We start from the raw sequence: 19,437 nt of genomic DNA on the forward strand, positions 1-19,437 counted from the left end.
TGATCGTTCATTCTTTGTTTTGGTTTTGCTGAAGATTTCAAGGATGGGTCAGTGGTCTGCACTGCAAAGCACAACATGGACACTGATGAAGCCTTTATCCCACATGCAGCAGTTTTGTCCCCATGCGCCACATCTGCTTCCATTTACTGGAAAACATCATTTTGTGATCAAATACACCTTTAATCCCACATGCATTGTGAATCAAAGCCCCCAGTTTATTTATAGATTTAAAAAAAAAATGCACCTAAATCAGTATTTGCACAGATGCAGATGTGGAGCGAAAATACTTACAAAGTAGCAGTTTGCAAATATTAGAGGACAAAATGCCTGTGGATCAAAGAAAACAGTGTCTGTTTTGTATGCTCATCTTTCTGTGCAATAACACAATTTATTACATTGTATACTTAATCTTTTCTTAGGAAATACAGTTTACATTTATGCTTCTGTCGTTTCTACTCGTTTGTATTTTTAGGACATTTTTCTACTTGTGTATTTTATATTTCTAAGATACTGATTGTGGGCAATTTCCCCTGATAATCAAACTTTTCATTTTCATTCTTGTGAAGACTTAAGTAGCTCAAAATGACTGTCTTCTTCCACAAGATGGACAGATCATCACTTCTAAAATATCTGTAAATGAAACGCATCATAATACGACAAATATTCAAAGTGTGCCTCTGTTTCACAAAATCAGACAAAAGAGATCATCCCCGTGCTCCTCCAGCTTTATTGATAGTTTAAAATTACATTTCTATTTTCTAGGACTTCAGTTGCACTTTCCTTCCGACTTAAAAACTGAGTACAAGCAAATGGTATTTATACAGTAGTCTAAGTGATATTGTACAAAAATAACATTTTGATTTCTGTGAAAACATTTTTCATTCCCAAATAACTCCTAATTCTGCTGCTCTGACAACTGTTCTTGATGTTAAATTTTGCCAAGGTAAAAAAAAAAGTTTCCAAAGCCATTTTTAAAAGGAAAAAGTCTACCTTGGACTACCAAGTGATATTTAAATTGTAAACAGATTTCTATAAAAGAGAATGATTCTTTTAATACCTCCAAAATTTTTTATATCTTAGTAATATAACATGTAGTTTGTTATCGCCCACTTAGCTGCTTGTAGGGCTGAAATGCATCATGTTATGAACGGTTTCCATGTCATACTCTCTTGGCCAACTCATAACCCACTAAAACAAACCAAAATAACCATACATGGAAGTTTGGTTTCCATTTACTCCCTTCTTCTATCTCATTTTACTGAGACTCACTTCCACAAGCTCAGAGGTCCTATAGATTCCCATATGTTTAGTCCCACTTATTCATCTCTGATCACCAGTGGCTTGGAAAGGGGGGTTCTTTAACAAAGCATTATACATAACACCGCTACCAAACTAAAACATTTTTGTATTGAATGCAGAAAGATATTTTTTTCACCCCTTTCATTGTATTACATGTTGAGAGGCTCACTGGCCTGGGACTAGCCTCTGTTAGCCAACCTTTGGCCAGTGAAGAGGATTCAGAGAAAATAATACAACCAACCATCAATCTGAAAAAAGGAGGGGCAACAGAGGGCACTGATTATGCGGTGGCTTCAATGGTGCACTCTTTTGCCAGGTGGCCCGCCTTTCCGCAGTTGTAGCAGTTAGTCTCGCTGGCTTTACTGCAATGCACAGCAACGTGACCAATCTCACCACACCTAGAAGAAACAAAAAGGGTTCAGAGTGAGGGATAATAAAGGTCAATTTTCTCTAAAGTGAACACAAAAAAGCTATGGTGCTAACACAATGAGGTTAATTTAAGGTTCGAAATAGATAATTGAGATATAAAACGACACTGGATTGGAACTCAAAAATATAAGGCAAAAAAGTCCACACATACCTGTAACATTTCACCTTATCACAAAGTTTCTGGATGTGGCCAAACCCTCCGCAGGAGTAGCACTTCTGCTCGTTGGCATGATCGCAGTCGCGGGCCATGTGGCCAGCTTTGCCGCAGGTGTAGCACAGCTGCTCTCTCTCCTTTTTGGGCTCCTTGCAGTCCCGGGAAATGTGACCGCTCCTGTGGCAGTTGTAGCACGCTGGACAGAAGGGGAAAAAAACAAAACAAAACAATAGCAACTGTTGTCATTCCAGCTTCTGGAACTGATAATCTTCAAGAAAATGTGAAGTAGTAATATTATCAATAAAATTTAGACAGTCAGCGCACTGCATATTATAATTAACTAGAACCAGAATGCATACCATCCTCAGTTTGGTCACAGTCCCTGGCCATGTGTCCTTGATCTCCACACCGATAACAGAACAGCTCTGTAAAGATTAAACAAATGCGTATGCAAAAATGAAAAGGACTACAAAGTTGGAATTTGCATTTTATTTGTAAGTATAGCTGGAGTGGCTTAAGTGTTTCTCCTAGGGTTAATGTCAATATACAACTAAGAAATGCTGTGCTGAAAAACAACAACCAAAAAACTCCACATATGTGCATGTGTGAGAAACTTCTGTAATATTGATCCTATACTAAGTGCAGCCAGCATAGTATAATGTACCCTTGCCTCGTCCCCGACCCCTGCCACGTCCACGTTGACCAGTGGTATTGGGGCAATGCTTGATCCAATGACCAGAACGGCCACATCCAAAGCACTCACTGCTGCTGCTGCTCATCTCCATTACCTAAACAAACAAAAACAACAAAAAAACACATCAATAAACAACATTCGGTTTCAGGCACTTACCACCTCACCGTCAACGCTGCACCAGTTTCAGCTGTTCTCCAGCCATCTATCTTACCAAGTTCTAACACCAAACACACAAAGGAAGACAGCTCTCTCCAAAGGGGAATGTGGATGTTGTCTTGGCATGCACCACCCTGATTTTCCACAAGGTTTAGTCATAATGAAACCCAGCTCTGACCATCTAAAAAGGCCAAATTCTGTGAAGCACGTGGATGGACAGGGGTATTTTATTCTGTGCCAGATTTGATCGCTTGAAAAAAAAAAAATTCCAACTGTTTGTAATCCAGTGACGTCGATCTAATCACACCTGTTGCTCTAAATCATTGATAGGATATGGACACCAGTTTATTTTTTTATTTCCTCCCCTCTGCCCTCTGGCTTGGATAAAGCTTACAGGGCACTCTCTTGTATGGCAATTAAGCTGCTTAGTGTGATGTTAAAACCTAAAAACATTAACAAAACACATTACTCTTGTCTCTGATGGCTAAATCTGTCTAAATGACTTCATTACACTGATTTAATGTGCTTTGGCTCTAAAGGCGCATTAAATTATGACATAATTACCGTAAGAGTCTGCTGATTATTGATTTTTTTTTTTTTGTTTACACCACTACAAAACAAGCCAACATGGATATAAATACCACATGCTTCTGCAGAGTGGCCAAAACTGCAAGCATCTTTTGGAAAATTCCTAAGAGTACAATGATTTTAACACAAATTCTTAATGTGTGGGTCAAACAACATCATGGCACAACTCACACACCCGTATGGTCTGGCTAGCATTATGACTACCACGGGGATCTAATCTACGGTCAAAACAGAGGGTGGAGGGGACTTTTTTCCTGCAGCAGAATCTATCATAACTGGCCATCAGACTACAATTAACTACGAAGCTAACTTACTCGACTTCATCAGTGGGATCATGCTGTGATCGCCATAGGTCAAACTTCAGTTTGCTGACAGCGCTGAAGACATCGAGTCAGGAAGAATGTGAGTTAATGAATAATCAAGTTCCTCGCACTAAATACCCAAAAGGCGACGTGAGGTAACAAAAAGAGGCAGCTGGATTTAAATGGCCTTGTATAGACATGATGACAAAGTGTTGCTATTTATTCCTAGAATGGTCAAGCAAACGCTGCGTCGGGCCTCAGTTTACAGCACCGCGAGTCACTAAACAGTGTATTAGCTATTTACTTTATTGTTTCTCAAAATAAGGCCTCGACTCGATAGAAGTCGTCAGTAAAATCGATCCGGAGAAGTGAATCCACTGAACGCTGCACGCCGCTGACTACCACAGAAATGACCATGACAGCATGCCGTGGATTGTATGCTAACTTGGAGAGCTAGCTTCAGAGGGCAGCACGTCGCATCGTGTTATGTTGATTTAACATCTGCAAATAAACAATGCAGAGGTTTAGGCTGCAGTAAGTTGATTCCACTCGTTTTAAAAAAGCGCGAACAAACCGCATATATTAAGGATGTTGAGCAGGCTATATGATTCTGAGGTGTTTTAGCGCTTACAAAAACAGAAATCAAATGCCAAAGGTTGCAGCTACGCTAGCGTTGGCCTAGTCACGTTGATTTTTCTGCGCACTCGCGAGACGCTAGTGCTGCTGGCTAACACATGCTAGCTCACCACCGCACCGCCACGACCAAGAAGCTCGGTTCAGTCGACGATCAGTCCCGTTCCTCGAGTAAGAAAGTGTCGATGCGGCGCGTATAGCGATAAATGTTTGCAATAGACGGTTTTTCACGGACATTCGGGTGATTTTACCATAAAAACAAAATTTCCCGCGCAGGGCGCACACACCAAAGTCGTTGTGACGATCTGCCGCTAGCAGGCCGGACCCAGAACCCGATGCTCCGTTATGTAGAGCGAACCAAATCAAACCAGTGCGTGTGCACGGAAAAAAACACGATCAACCGGTACATTTTTCGCTAGTACCACTTTTAACGCGTCATAGTTTCAAAGTTAATAGAGGTACAACATCTGCGGGTGAAATTTATTTTAATGCCGTTTTATTGCTTACCTTGATGGCTACCTAGCTCAGTCAATGTTTACGCCTCCTTCTTTGCGCTACATGCGGTGGTGAACAGGAGTTCCTGAATTGTCATTCACAGCATCCAGTAAAAGCCTGCGCAGTCATTGGCCACATACTCTGCAAGCAGCCAGTCAGACGAGAGGATGTCTGGACACCGCCTCTATGAATCAGCCAATCGTGGATGCAGAACGGTCCCTTTTCCCTTAATCGACTAACCTTATTTTACTCATTTCATTTTTAACATTTAAAACTTCTAAACACGAGAACCATTTCACAATGTTGTGGGTTTTACAATAAGAATGCACGTACACTACAACTGGCCACACACCTATTGCCACTACAATCAAACATAATGCTGTAACTTGTAATAATTCAGGCAATGTTTTCCTAAAATTAAAATGGTGTGTGTGGTATATTTAAAGGCAATAAGATAGATAAAGTAGTAAAATACAAACTGTTCTTTGCATTTTAGCTGTTTATTTTCACGAGACCATTAATTGCTAACCAGCCTCAATTTATTCATGGAAAAGCTTGAGATAAATGTGCATACTAAGGTATAATCACTGTGAGCAGTTTTAAGAGCCTGTTCATATGGTGACCTCTCTGAACTCTTACCTTTTCTGTTTCAGCTAATGTTCTTCATACATGTACAATTTTAACTCAACCAACATCAGTGACTAAGACGGATCAGCCTTGTTTATACAATCATAACAATAACCTGTATAAGGAACTGTATCTGGTTCTGGTTGAGATAGATCTAAATATTTATTTACATTTGAAGTCAAAAGGCAATTGGTATAATGTAAAGAAATCTACTAAAGTAATTCAGAATATTTGAGTCAGAACAATCAAGCAGCAGAAGCAAAATTATCCAGAATATCCTTGAATTATTAGGCCAGAACCACTGGCAATTATAAAATTTGTGGCTGAATGCTAAATATTTCTTAAAAAGTAAATTTAAAAACTCTAAATTATATTTTTGAAATGCAATATTTCTAGTGCAATACATAGGTGCAATACATTTGCTTACTCTTACTTCAGTTCATTTTCTGTTGATCTTTCTTGTTATTAGTATTAGTATACAGTTTACATCTTATTTACTTATTTATTTTTGTTATTTATTTTAATTCTTATTTTTTCTAGATACTTTACACACTTAAGACACCTCACACACTGAGACACTTCACGCAAACACTTTTAGAAACTTGCATTTTGTAGTTTGTATTCTTTGTTATTTCTATTTTACTACTAACCTCTGTGTAACTGTGTATATTCCACTAACCTTTGTTTATTGTATTGTACTCTGGCAAAATAATTTCCTCCAGGATGAATAAAGTAGATCTTATTTTATCTTTCCACTTTTTAAACACACTTGAAATGACCACTTGTCAGATACAGATTTCTTTTAAGGAATGCCCTAATGTTTAATGACACATACCTGAAAACTTTAAAGCATCTGGCATTCGAATGCCAGTGTAGACGCACAGACCTAAAATAATGCCATACTCAAGACAAACACCCACGGTTGTGTATGTGTTTCAAACAGACGACTATGTGGACTTTAGTACAACCTGTATTGTTTTAATGAGCCTTGGCTGCATCACATTTTGAATACGTGATGACTAGTAGAGACACAGTCCATGGGAGCAGCCAGCATCTCAGCTAACTGGCCTGAGTGCTCTGTCAGATCAATAAATGGGAAAGATGCATTCATCTCAGTCTTAAGGTGGCTTTGGTTGAAAAGCTCTGAGATCGCAATTTCTCTGCTCCGTGCTCTTCCTTTTGTGGCTCACAATCTTTAATATGAAGAGGGTAAAAATATAATCACTTGTAGTGCATAAATCTGAATTGATTAAGAGATGTTTTATGATCTTATCCCATGCCTGCTGAAACACATTGGCACGGTTGCATGTGGGGTGGGGTACCTTAAAACGCTCCACAATGACAAAGCCCTGCCCTCATCTTCACAGAAACAGTATTTGGTATTTCTGTTACTTGTTAGATTGAATATCTGTCAGAAAATGCTATAATCAGGACACCAAACTAAACTGTGAATGTAGAGATGTAGGACAAACAGTGCTATTTGCTGTTAGACAAGAATAGTTTGTGATTTTGCTGTCCACCTGAAACTGCCTGCTACTGCTGCTTTATAGAAGCAGTGTAAACTGAACACCATCCAGGATGTTGATAAGGCTGTTTTATTCTCAGATGGTGTCAACTCCAGCGTGCTGAAAAGGACCTATGAACCATCTGTGATTAGGGTACCTCAGGGGACCCACACCGGTCTGCTACAGAGATGGTGAACACATGGTGAGTGTAGAGGGTTTGGTTTCACCCTGATACTGTTTGAGGAAAGAATAAGCTGTGGTGTTGGTCTTGATGTTGGGGAAAAAACATCAAAATCCACTGTGAATGAGATAATGATGCATGTCTTCTTACAAAAAGATAGGTGGAATTTATTTATAGGTGTAACCCACATGCCATACCACAGTTTTTTTCTTGTGTTTTTGCTAAGATATGTACAATGAACACGAGGAAAGCTACAAAAAAAACTGTAATTTTGTAATTTCCAACATTTCCCACAATGAATATTGCAGTGTCTCCTTACCTCCAGATGATGGTGCACTTGGAATTAACATAGATTTACTTCAAACCGGTAGTAGATTAATTTTGTCTGGTTTTCAAAAGATACATTTGCAACTTTTATTTTAATAAATGTCCATTTTCAACTATAATCATTTCAATATGTTGTAACTTTAGGGAAGTCATTGCAAAGTAGGAGATCACCGGACTGAAAAGGCGACTTAGACTACAGAATAGGACTTGAAAGTGTATGTTTATGTTAGATATGATTATATTAGGAGCTCTGCATTTTAAAATAATCAGCTATGTATTTTTCTACCAGTGAAAACATCAGTATGGCAGAAGTGGGAGGGCTTAAATTGGTGCTGTGGTTGCGCAGTGTGAGTGATGCTTGCAACTCTTGTTATGACTGTAAGGTCCTGTTTCAATCACTGGCGTCAGACGGACGCACGACACCGACTCAAACCGCTTCACCTTCTCCCGAACAACGTAAATATTGATTTGAAAAACGACGCGAACAACTTTGTGGGAGTTTTCCTGTGAAAGCGCTTCGCTGGACTGTCTACAATATCCCTCTTCGTGTCACTTTGAGGGTCCGACGGGATTTTTCCTCTTTTTTTCTCGCATTCACCGCGACTGGGCGATAAAAAAAACTTTCCCCCTTTCTTATTTTTTTTGGTTGCTTCGTTGAAAACAGAAATCCATCTGTGACCTTCACGTCTTTACAATAATGCAACTTTTTTTTAAACAGGACATTTAATCGACGCACTTTCTGGACTTTTCTCTCGCTTTGACTTTTTCCTCTTTTCTTTGAACGCGTTGCAAATATGATGATGTCACCGACGCCACTTTTTCCTGAAGTTATGGCGGAGCACAACTTTTTTAACTTCTCTTGGTGAGCATGTATAGGCTACTGGCTTTTAGCATTGCCTCTGTTTGACTCGTGCTAGAAGTGGAAACTGTTCTTGTTAACCAGCTTGTCCGTAAGACCGAGAATTACAACCGTTTCAACGAGTGAAAATTGAATGGAGGGCGAAGGGAGCCGTTCGGTGAAGTTTAACGATACAGTCCGCCTCACTGGGCCTTGGGGCAATTTCACTGTTATAACTGGATCTTATGAGGCCTTACAAAAAACACACGTAGCTAACGTTAGCTTGTGTAGTTGCACGAACTCCTGCCTGTACTTTATTCGTTGTCGTGCTACTGTGTTTAGTAATACTGTTTAAAGGAACTGACATTGATCTCACCTACGTTTATGACTTTGAAGGCTTCACCGGAACTTTGATGTGGATGCAAGGCTGCCATGAATGTGTGTTACATAGACTGACCAGTGCTAAAGATCAGATCTCAGCAAATGGGGGTGAAGTGTACTCATTCCAGATTTAACACATTTTCTGCTGATGCCCTTTTCTGGATGGATCACAGCACTTGTTTTGAACACAATTCCAGCAGCATGGTAGGGAGGGTGAAGGAGTTCTTGCTTTCTCTGCTTCTATGCAAACCAGTATGTTTGCTGTGACAGCGAACCACTAACTGCAGTAAATCGTGCCTGCAGTGTTAACAGATCTTTGTATGAGACACACCAGAGATAATTGGGAGTTTTGCAGGGTTGAGGTGTACGTGCCAAATTTGAAAACTAGGAATTCCTTAAAACCTCTGTGTATATGTATAGCCCCATAGTTTGTAGTGAAAACAAAACAGAAGAGGGACCGCATTTTGTTTTTGATGGCTTCATCCAACTTGAGATGTAACAACTTAAGATTTTTAAGTTATGTTTTCTTAGTTTACTAGTATTTTCAAGTCATTCCTGTCTTCTACAGCTATGGAAATATTGCATTTCTTTGCTGTATGTTATAAACTGGTGAGCTTTAGTGGTCTGACCATACAGACGAAGGATTCTGTTGAAAGCATACACTCTAAATAACACGTCTGACCTCTGTGGTGGCCTGAGATTCTCCAGGTTTGACTGGATTAGTTTGTCTACATTTCTGCTCACTTTGAAAAGGAACCTTATGCATAGTATTCTGTAAACTACTGTTATAGTTAGATACCGTATATGGTCACTGGACAGGTCAGAACGGAAATCTTTTCTTTACTTTTCCTGTCACACTTTTGTAAGCCTTGCTGCTTACCACAATGGCCCTAATCAAGCCATAATCCAAGAGGGTTGCACTTTGTGAGATTATTTTTAGATATTACATCAAACAAGTTGCCGTAACCCAAATCTGTTTGTTTTGCTGCTGTGAAAGCTTGTCAGTCTTAGAACCGATTGTAACAGACATGTACTAAAGGCAATTATAGCTTCTTTTGTAGTGTTAACGAAAGGTAACTTTTCAAAACAGCATGGCTGAGTGTTTGATAATGAGGATAGAGAATAGCACTTTAGACAGTTACAGACCTTTTAAAAAAGATTGACTCCAAAGTGCAGCTAATAAAAAAACTTTTCCATTCTACTCCTTCTCACAGGCTAGTCTTCCACACTATGACACTTACTCTGCACAAGAAGAACTCTGAACAAGAACTAATGTGTTACTGATTATTAAACGTTTATTTCAGACCATTGCGAGCACTTGGCTTTTCTAATGGAGCACCTTCAGGGAGCGTGGAAGACCCTGAGCAACGGCTTCGGAATGAAGGACTCTGCATTTGAGGGCCCCTGCCTTTCCCCAACCATGGTCCAGGGCTTTCCCTGCCAGCGTCGCTCCTCTGATGACAGCAAGATGCCTGACTCCAAGGCGAGCAGCACTATCCGTGTCTACCTCCCAAACCAGCAACGCACTGTGGTGAGTTGATATCCACTGGAGATAAAAGATGGCACACCGATATCTCTGTGACTTTTGCTACCTTGACTACTCCAGACTTTAAGTAAGGCACCAGAAATCCAGTATTTCTACAAAATTATTTAAAGACACATGGAGCTTACATCCTATTTTTTTATTTATTTATTTTTTTTAAATTTGTGTCCTTTTTTCGTCTTTCAGGTAAATGTGCGACCAGGTATGACTCTACACAATTGCCTGATTAAAGCACTGAAGGTGCGAGGTCTGCAGCCTCAGTGCTGTGCTGTGTTCAGGCTGCATCCAGGACAAAGGAGGTGAGCTCAGGATGTTGGGGATTTAATAGGGTTATTAATGATGTCAAAGCCCATAAAAAAACACATTTCTACCTGCTCTAGGTATTCCGTTAAGTTTTATGTCTGTTTTTTGTCTTTAAATCAGTAAAAAACTACGAATGGATTGGAATACTGACTCGACCTCACTGATTGGGGAAGAGCTGCAGGTGGAGGTTTTAGATCACGTTCCTTTGACGACACATAATTTTGTGAGTATGTTAAGCATCAACAGTATCCTCAACACTCCAAAAAACATGTCGCTCCTAAAGAAATAAATACACTTCTTTTTTCTTCCATTTTCAGGTTCGGAAGACATATCTGAAACTAGCATTCTGTGATATTTGCCAGAAGTTTCTTTTGAATGGTTTCCGTTGCCAAACGTGCGGCTACAAATTCCATGAGCATTGCAGCACCAAAGTGCCCACGATGTGCGTGGACTGGAGCAACATCAGACAACTCCTGTAAGTTTATAGGAGTAAAACTTTAAAAAAGCTATGATTACATTATCAGTACGTTCTTTATCATTACATCGAGAATAATTAATTATAGAAATACAACTTACAGGCATATTTGCCAACCCCAACACATTATCAGGATGGAAGCTTATAATTCTAAAATAATGAGTGTGAATAAGATATAAAGGGAAAGTAAGTTCTACAAGATTTAACAGTTCTTCTGATTATATCTAAGCTAAAATATGTCACTTTGCATGTTTCTGCTCAGAATAGAGACTTACTAGTTTTATTTTGCATGCAGGGTGCAGCACTGATGGTAATCATTTAAAGATCCATATCACTGCCATTGAACAGATAAGCCCCTTTTAACTGACAACCACAGTAGTCTATAGTAGTCAGCTGTTATTTGCCTGAGCACTAAAACAATCACAGGAATGCTTTACTATGAGTTATTCACACTCCATTTCTTTCTTCAGGTTGTGTCCAACACCTGGTGAGAGCGGTGCCCCGTCCCTGCCGCCACTGACATCTCGCCGTATGAGAGAATCCTTAACACGGTTTCCAAGGTGAGGCTGACTTTTTGTCTGCAGTCTGTCCATAACCTATGCTCCTGGTGTTTTTAAACAAACTCTTATTTCACATACATGTATATCCAAAAATGAAACAAAATGGACATTGCAAAAACATTCTGTAGTTTTACTACTGTGGGAATGATAGAGGAGAAAACGGTTTCACTGAATTGAGCCTTCGTTTTTTGTGACCAAAGGAAAGGAGTGAAATAACTTCTGTTTTTTGAAAGGTCCCCTGTTGACATTTCTTCTAAACCAGCAAAAGTTTTGTTTACATTCAATGTGCATCCTTGAGTTCCAATAAATGTTTAATGCATTTTTATTCCTCATAAAACATTTGCAAAGCTCGTTTTTAAAAGTCATTTAAATCCTGTGTTGTTTACACCCATGTTTACCTAGTAACAATGTTCCCTTTTCCTGTATTTATTACCGAAATGCTGCATATTTTGGCGTGTTACCACCATGTGTAGATCAATAGCGGTAAACTACTGGCAGGCATGTGCATCGTAAAGACCTGTGTCCTTGTGTGTCCTCGTGTGTGTAAATGATATAAACAAAACTGGTGCTCGTTCAAGTAGCACTTGTAGAGGTAAACAAAATCAACAGAGAACCTTTAATGCAAAGAGAGTGCAGTCTGACTGATTATGAATGCCCATGTTTTGTTTTAAAGCAATGCTTTTGTCCAGATTAATGCCAATGAACTACTTGATTGTGTCACTCACTCTTCTTCATTCTAGTTATGGTTGGACAGAGCTAATGATCAAGATGTTCCTTCATCTACAAATGATGACAAACAAAGAGAACAAGGAAATATTTGAAGTGATATGCTGGATGAGGGCACTGTAAATAGGGGTTTACATGTTTAAGTACTTACAACCATTGTGATTTTATGTTATTTGTTATGCTTGACTACAGCACAATTGTAGTTGTGTAGTGATTTCATAAGAACCTTAATCTTAATTGAATTAAATCCTGTTTTTAATGACGTCCCCAGCTTTAGGGGGGCTTACCAGGCCAAGGGCTGATGTAACAAAGTGTGAAAAGAGTCTGTTGTTTCAGTGGAACTTAAAATGGTTAAAAAGCACTTTGAGCTGCCAAATTAGCACTCACAAAGTATCAAGTTGCTCCATGTAAACCATTCTCAAATACTGTTTTGAAACATAGTTTTGCGTTGCCAAAAGGGTGGGATTGTTGTTAAGGAGTGCACTCCATGTTTGTAACTGTGACATAATATGATCTCTGTATATATATATATATATATATATATATATATATATATATATATATATATATATATATATATATATATAAAAATATATATATATATATGTCATTCAGCTGGGTTACCACTGTCCCCATTTTAACTAGCACCTGCAGTATGGTTAGTCCAATAACAGGATGTGAACAAAAAATGTTAAATAAATTCAAAGTTTTATTGAAGCTCAGTTCATGTTTGTTAATGTTTTAACTTGTTAAAATTAAATGTTTCATTTGCAGCTGAACATCTCAAGTTAGGCTAGCATTTGGATTGTTTGGAGATTAACATTTTTGGCTGTTGAGCTTTGTACTCTTCAACTGAGCCAACACTGATCTTGGCAAACATGAAGGGCAAAATACCTCTACACTGTCAAGTTTGCCAGAAGTGGCACTAAGGGACGGACACAATAAAATGGACCAATAACCGCTTCCCTACAGGACTAGTTTTTCAGTTTTACTTTGCTTTTGTTGTTGCTGTACTGTTTAGGTTAAACAGAAAAGCATACGTTGTATATTCAAAGAGTGATTGTGTGATAGCAGGCTAATGCGGGGGACAAGATAAATAAAGCAAGATTGAATAGTGAAAGTGAGAGAAAATGACAGAAATGAAACCAGAGAGCCCCTGCACCTACTATCACCACACCCATGGTGGCTCAGTTTTAAAGAAGTTACAGAATTCGGTGTGTCTTTCTGTAAATGTCAGTGGTTAGTATAATTCTGAAGTGGTGACGCATAAAATAGCTCAATCTTAATATCTGATTCTTGTTCGCCCTCGCAGCTCAGCCCACCGATATTCCACCCCTCATGCCTTCAACTACACCACACCCTACCCACCCACAGGCGGCGGTCTCTCCCAGAGGCAGCGCTCCACTTCCACACCCAACGTCCACATGGTTAGCACCACCCTGCATGTAGACAGCAGCATGATCGAGGTAACTACACACCATATGGGCCCCCTGGGTACTCCTGTATGTTCAGGCGGCCACTCCTAAAATATCTCATGCCTTACAGTGTTGTTGCCCTCCTACATACGTCTCTTCTCTACATCTTCGTCTTGCTTCTTACCTCTGTGTTAAATAATCCACCCAGGCAGGGCTGACTTTTTTTTCTCTTTCAAATTCCCCTGATTGCATCTTATTTTAGAAAGTTTTAATATGTGACATTTGACTTCCCCTGTTCAGTTCTACTTTCTGCTTTATCTCTGTCACTGTTCTTGCACAATCGACTCGCTAGTTTTTTTCCTGCTTCGTAGACTATTTCCCCTATATTCTGCCCAGGTACAACCCTGGGCATCACTTTTGTCATTGTTGCTTCCTCACTTTCCTTTACTCTGTCCCTTTCCCTCCTGTATCCTCACTGGCCTGTTGTATTGTACCCTACTGGGGAGTAGCTAGACTGCCTGAATACCTCCCCCAGCTCCTGGTGCCATAGATTCTGGCTGAAGAGGAAAGTAGGTATTGTGCACTTCTCCCAGTCTTTTGTTGAGGCCTCACCTGAGAGTCCAGAAAAGGTTAGAAAGCGGAGTGTCTGTGTGCAGTCTGAGTGGCATGTCTTGCAAACAGGCTATCTGCATTCATATCTTAGTCCTGCAGTCAAACCATGAGTGACTGCTCAGCATGTGGTTTAGGCTTTGAACAAGCTAACCAAACTCTTGTCTCTGTTTTGTCTCTTCAGGATGCAATGCGTGATCATGACTCTGGTAAGTACTTGCTTTGCATTTCATTGGTTTTATGTTATCTACTTTAGTGCAGCATTGCACCTTCTTCACCTTCAATGCAAATTTTCCAGTACACATTGTTCTAACACACAAGTTCAGATCTTTTTCCACTGACTCGCTGACTCTCTAGCCTTCTGCCTGTCCAGTCGAAAATTCTCATGGCAGGATCTGACGTCAAGATCTCCTTGTTACATTTAATAGTCATTTTCAAAAAGCTCAATGGTTAAGAATAGTAATACAAGAATAAATTAGATTTCAATCTGTATATTTTTCATATGACTAATGACTTGTTCATCTTCAAATATGACATCCTCTGTTTTATCCTTGCCTTTCATATCATGCTGTTTGAAGGGAGAATTTAAAGTAAAGAAATCCTAATTAGAGAATTGAGAGTAAATCAGTGGCCGTCCCAAATTATATGATATGCACCATACGTATAGTATGTTTGCCATTTTGTAAGTTTCTGTTGATATTTGGTAACTTCCTTAGCAGTTGCATTTGGTTAATGGTCACTGAGCAGCAGCTAAAATTTTACAGTGCACAGAAACGATGGAAAACTTACTGACTTCCATGTGAAAGGAATGTCCTCAGTAGTTAGCTGTAATTTTTAATCCTTGTATGGTGGGAACTTAATTATTTTCACACAGTCTTCCATCCTTAATTGTTCTCTTTTGCTTTGTATTCCTGAAGCGGGGAGTTCCCCCAACCAGAGCCCTACTGGCTGGTCTCAGTCCCAATCCAAAGTCCCTGCCCCTGCCCAGCGAGAGAGGGCCCCATCCTTCAACACTCAGGAGAAAAATAAAATTGTAAGTTTTGTGTTTAGTCTTGTGTAATGCTTGCACAGTAAGTAATTGGTGCAGCCTTCCTTTCTGTAGACCACCTCCTGATACCATCTTATGCTTACGTTGTGTTTCATCAGTTGCATCTTTTTTATTTCTGTTAATCCAGAGGCCTCGGGACAAGCGGGACTCTAGTTACTACTGGGAGATCGAGGCCAGTGAGGTTTATCTGCACTCCCGCATTGGCTCAGGCTCCTTTGGAACTGTATACAAAGGAAAATGGCATGGTAGGAATGCATTACAGACAGGGCAGGGCACTGTCAGGTTCACCACTTTCACATTTTCACACCACACTCAACATTTTAAAGTGAGTTACCCTACACACTAGTGCTTTTCATACGAATTTTGTGGATTTTTTTAAAAATACATGAATATTCTTGTTATAGGTGATGTAGCAGTGAAGATTTTAAAGGTGACTGACCCTACACCAGAGCAGTTCCAGGCATTCAGGAATGAAGTGGCCGTCCTGAGGTAAGAAATAACTGGAACACTGTTTTGTTTTTGTTTTTTGCGCCGTCTTGCTTTTCAGCTGTTTCTGCAGTTGAAAACTGTTAAATTCTTGGTGAATCATCTTCATTGCTAACTTTTATCTTATCTTTGGTATGGTGATTTCCTCTTCCCTTCTGCTTCTGGTCGCAGGAAAACACGACATGTCAACATCCTGTTGTTTATGGGCTACATGACGAAGGACAACCTGGCCATTGTGACCCAGTGGTGTGAGGGTAGCAGCCTCTACAAACACATTCATGTCCTGGAGACAAACTTCAAGATGATCCAGCTCATAGATATTGCCAGGCAGACAGCTCAGGGCATGGAGTAAGTCATAGAGAAGGACTTGTTCTGATAGACCAACTTAAAAATAACTGACATATCATCTAACTTTATTCCTTTGTTTCTAGCTATCTGCATGCCAAGAACATCATTCATCGTGACATGAAGTCCAACAGTATCCTTTCTTTTGGTTTTTTTTAGCGTGTACTTAAGATTATAGCTTGTAATGCACCGTAATCCCCAAACAGTGCAGCATCTGTCTTTCCAATATGTATTTTAGCTGTGATTCCTTGACACCGGGACAGACATTTTCCTGCATGAAGGACTAACAGTGAAAATTGGGGACTTCGGTCTTGCTACGGTGAAGGCCAGGTGGAGCGGCTCACATCAGGTGGAGCAACCCTCTGGATCCATTCTTTGGATGGTCAGTAACACAGCTTAAACCCACTAACGGCAATCCTTCCACAGCTTGGTCTGTCATTATGAACTTTAAAAAACTGAAGTGTTAATTTAAGGGGTAATTCTGCTCCGGCAAGAGGACAGCTTCATTGAGACACTAAAAAAACTCTAACACACAGTTCACACACACACATGAAAATATGTATTTAGAAACTGTTCACCATTCTGCTTGTTTTTGGGTATATGTTGACAGGCTCCTGAAGTTATCCGGATGCAGGATAACAATCCCTACAGCTTCCAGTCTGATGTCTATTCCTATGGAATTGTTCTCTTTGAGCTCATGACGGGAGAGCTCCCATACTCCCAGATAGCCAACAGGGATCAGGTAAAGTCATTTCCATGTACTTTATGCTAGGCGCCAATAGTTTAGCAGTACAGCAGAGTACGTAGGTGACATTGCTATGATGAATCTCTCCCACTTTGTCTTCCACACACACACACGTTAATTGTAATTGTCTAGCACATTGATTGTGCTCGACAACTGTTAACTTAGGGGTTACAACTTGTTGCCACCTTGTTAGATTTGATTATGTCTAACGTCCAACAGAGCTATAACTCTGCAGTCAGTCTTGTCTAAGCTGCAGTCTGTGCCTGGGTTTCAATGTCAGGCTGTGAACCCAGGCCAGAAGGTGGTGGAAAGACACTGTGTTGCTGTCTGAAGGGGGCTGTGGTGCTGGCCTTAGGCCCACCACGGAACAGAGCCGGGCGCCATGGAGCCACTGGTCTAATTTTAGACCCCGTAACACAACCCTGTATGTGTGTGACAAAACGGGTGCGTGGCTATGTGTGTGTGTGTGTGTAATTTTTTGCCCCGTAATGGGCCACGAGGCATGGCATGGATCGTATCTGGCTCTTTACCCACTTCAGTTTACTGTGTGTATTCAAATTAGACTGAAATTCTGTACAAACCATAAGTAGTGCAATGATCCACTGTTGTACCTTATTCTCCTTGATACTGTAGAATGACTTTGTGCTCAGCTGATCTGGCAAGCACATAGAGTACTCCTATCATCCTTTATCTCTGCAGGATCATGCACTCATGCTTTTACAATAGCTCCAGTGTTTTAAATGTCTGTCACCTTAGACTCACTGGCCATGCTTCTAAAGTATCTGTGAGATGGACTGCTGATGTAGGATTGATCAAGTGTCTCTTACAGCTGCACTGGCTTCAATCTGTACTTCAAATAATGTTTTCAAAATGTGATCACTGCTCCACTAAGTCTCATGTGCTTTTTGTTACTCCACTCCATCAGATCATTTTCATGGTGGGAAGAGGCTATCTGTCCCCAGACCTCAGTAAGCTCTACAAGAACTGCCCCAAAGCCATGAAACGATTGGTGGCTGACTGCATCAAGAAGTCCAAGGATGAGAGGCCCCTCTTTCCACAGGTGAACTATTCTCCTGGTAACTGTAGACATCAAGTTGGATTTATAGCATATTGGTAAACTCATCCTAATTTTTCGTCTCTTGTATGAATTTTAGATCTTGTCGTCCATTGAGCTTCTTCAGCATGCCCTCCCTAAGATAAACCGCAGTGCCTCAGAACCGTCCCTGCACAGAGCCTCTCACACGGAGGATATCAATGCCTGTACGCTGACCTCCACCAGACTGCCTGTTTTTTAAAGGCTCAGACAGTACTGTCCCTCCTCCTCTCCTTACACTTGCCTTCCTCCTCAAAATATACAAATTAGCCCAAAAATTCAGTATGCCCAAATTCTCTTCATAAAGATGCTACTATAGACATGCAATCATACATAAACCCATGTTAATCAATACAATATGTTAGTAAACGAGGAGAGAGAGAAGTGCAGAGAGAAGTGTGTCTGAGATTAACTTTGGAAGCGATTAAGTGATGATGGATTGTAGTTGGATGTACATATGAAGAGGTTAGCATAAGATACATCAAGGTGAAGCCTTGCTTCATGTTGGCATTGTATTTAGTATAAGTTGTAAATATATGCACGCACACCTACCTAAGACAACGATGAATGGACATTGAAGGAAGCTCAAGAGAAAAACAGATGCGTCTCTTGATTATGGGTTCTGTGATGTGAAGCACACCCTTATGTGGGGCCGCCCTGTGTTCTGAGGGAGAGGACTTTTTACGCTTACCTGCCTTAAGAGGAAACAGTCTGGACTAAGATCCTGCACAACTTCACCTCCTCTTATCACAAAGCCGTTGGATGTAGTCCATTTAGTTGCACAGTAGTATTTGATTTTGCATTGTCTTAAATGGGGTAGACATGGGAATTTTTTTTGTCTTTTTTTTGTTGTTGTTGACTTCTTTTGTCTTTGTTTTTTGGGCCATTTTGGATGAATTATAGCTTGACGAACAGTGAGCATGAGCGATGATGGAAATCTGCACATTTTTGAGTAAAAACAACGGTTATGTTTCAACAGTACGCGATGACTTCGTAGCTCTGAGTAAACTGATCTGTAGGTCCCCACACATCCTTATCAGTTCTTCCCGTCGGTAGGTTTTCACAAGCTGGACAGTCGGCAGTTGTCTTAAATATTTAAAATAATTTGGAAACTAATTTGTATTTGTTTATCATGTCACTTTCAGGAGGTTAAACGTTTTATTGTGAACTTGGTGAGAAAGTTGTCTATTCAATATTTTAATAAAATTAAGTTAAATTCCTTTGCCAAATCAACATGTATGAATCACCTTTGTTCTTATTATGGAAATACATTGATTAGTCAGCATATGATTAAACGTAGCGATGGAAGCAGCTAATGTGGGTAGTGGGCATCAGATTCTGCTGCTTCTCTCGTTCACTAACAGTAAAATCCCACACATGTGCAAGACTTTGTGGCAGGGTGTAATGTTTGCTGTAGCAGTGGCAACGTGGTGTAACCTCACGGGGATCCAGTCCAGACACTCCACCAAGGGATTCCACC

General features: G+C 40.1%; 2 protein-coding genes across 8 annotated transcripts; one reads left to right on the forward strand and one right to left on the reverse strand.

The window, feature by feature from the left end:
- Positions 1 to 709: 709 nt before the first annotated feature.
- cnbpa (CCHC-type zinc finger, nucleic acid binding protein a) lies at positions 710 to 4,901 on the reverse strand. Of its 2 annotated transcripts, none has more exons than XM_023299232.3 (5): positions 4,763 to 4,901; positions 2,553 to 2,670; positions 2,242 to 2,307; positions 1,880 to 2,078; positions 710 to 1,697 (listed from the first exon to the last, which is right to left on the reverse strand). In XM_023299232.3, exons 2-5 carry the CDS (start codon positions 2,665 to 2,667, stop codon positions 1,580 to 1,582), a joined length of 498 nt encoding a protein of 165 aa, XP_023155000.1. In that variant the 5' UTR covers positions 2,668 to 2,670; positions 4,763 to 4,901; the 3' UTR covers positions 710 to 1,579. The 2 variants fall into 2 exon arrangements, with proteins under 2 accessions (XP_023155000.1, XP_023154998.1); XM_023299230.3 differs by having other exon boundaries at positions 2,547 to 2,670; positions 4,763 to 4,900.
- raf1a (Raf-1 proto-oncogene, serine/threonine kinase a) lies at positions 3,705 to 19,190 on the forward strand. Of its 6 annotated transcripts, none has more exons than XM_035943380.2 (19): positions 3,705 to 3,722; positions 6,983 to 7,084; positions 9,914 to 10,140; positions 10,339 to 10,451; positions 10,576 to 10,678; positions 10,773 to 10,930; positions 11,401 to 11,490; positions 13,529 to 13,682; positions 14,141 to 14,260; positions 14,425 to 14,449; positions 15,158 to 15,273; positions 15,416 to 15,533; positions 15,693 to 15,777; positions 15,946 to 16,122; positions 16,206 to 16,252; positions 16,383 to 16,501; positions 16,730 to 16,861; positions 17,790 to 17,924; positions 18,019 to 19,190. In XM_035943380.2, the coding sequence occupies exons 3-19, from the start codon at positions 9,940 to 9,942 to the stop codon at positions 18,157 to 18,159; spliced, it is 2,034 nt and encodes a 677-aa protein (XP_035799273.1). In that variant the 5' UTR covers positions 3,705 to 3,722; positions 6,983 to 7,084; positions 9,914 to 9,939; the 3' UTR covers positions 18,160 to 19,190. The 6 variants fall into 6 exon arrangements, with proteins under 6 accessions (XP_035799273.1, XP_054868743.1, XP_023155003.1 ...); XM_055012768.1 differs by lacking the exon at positions 3,705 to 3,722 and adding an exon at positions 4,398 to 4,965; XM_023299235.3 differs by lacking the exons at positions 3,705 to 3,722; positions 6,983 to 7,084 and adding an exon at positions 7,767 to 8,252.
- The last annotated feature ends 247 nt before the right edge of the window (positions 19,191 to 19,437 follow it).

Source organism: Amphiprion ocellaris, chromosome 8, assembly GCF_022539595.1.
Source record: "Amphiprion ocellaris isolate individual 3 ecotype Okinawa chromosome 8, ASM2253959v1, whole genome shotgun sequence".
In the NCBI taxonomy this organism is placed as follows: domain Eukaryota; kingdom Metazoa; phylum Chordata; class Actinopteri; family Pomacentridae; genus Amphiprion; species Amphiprion ocellaris.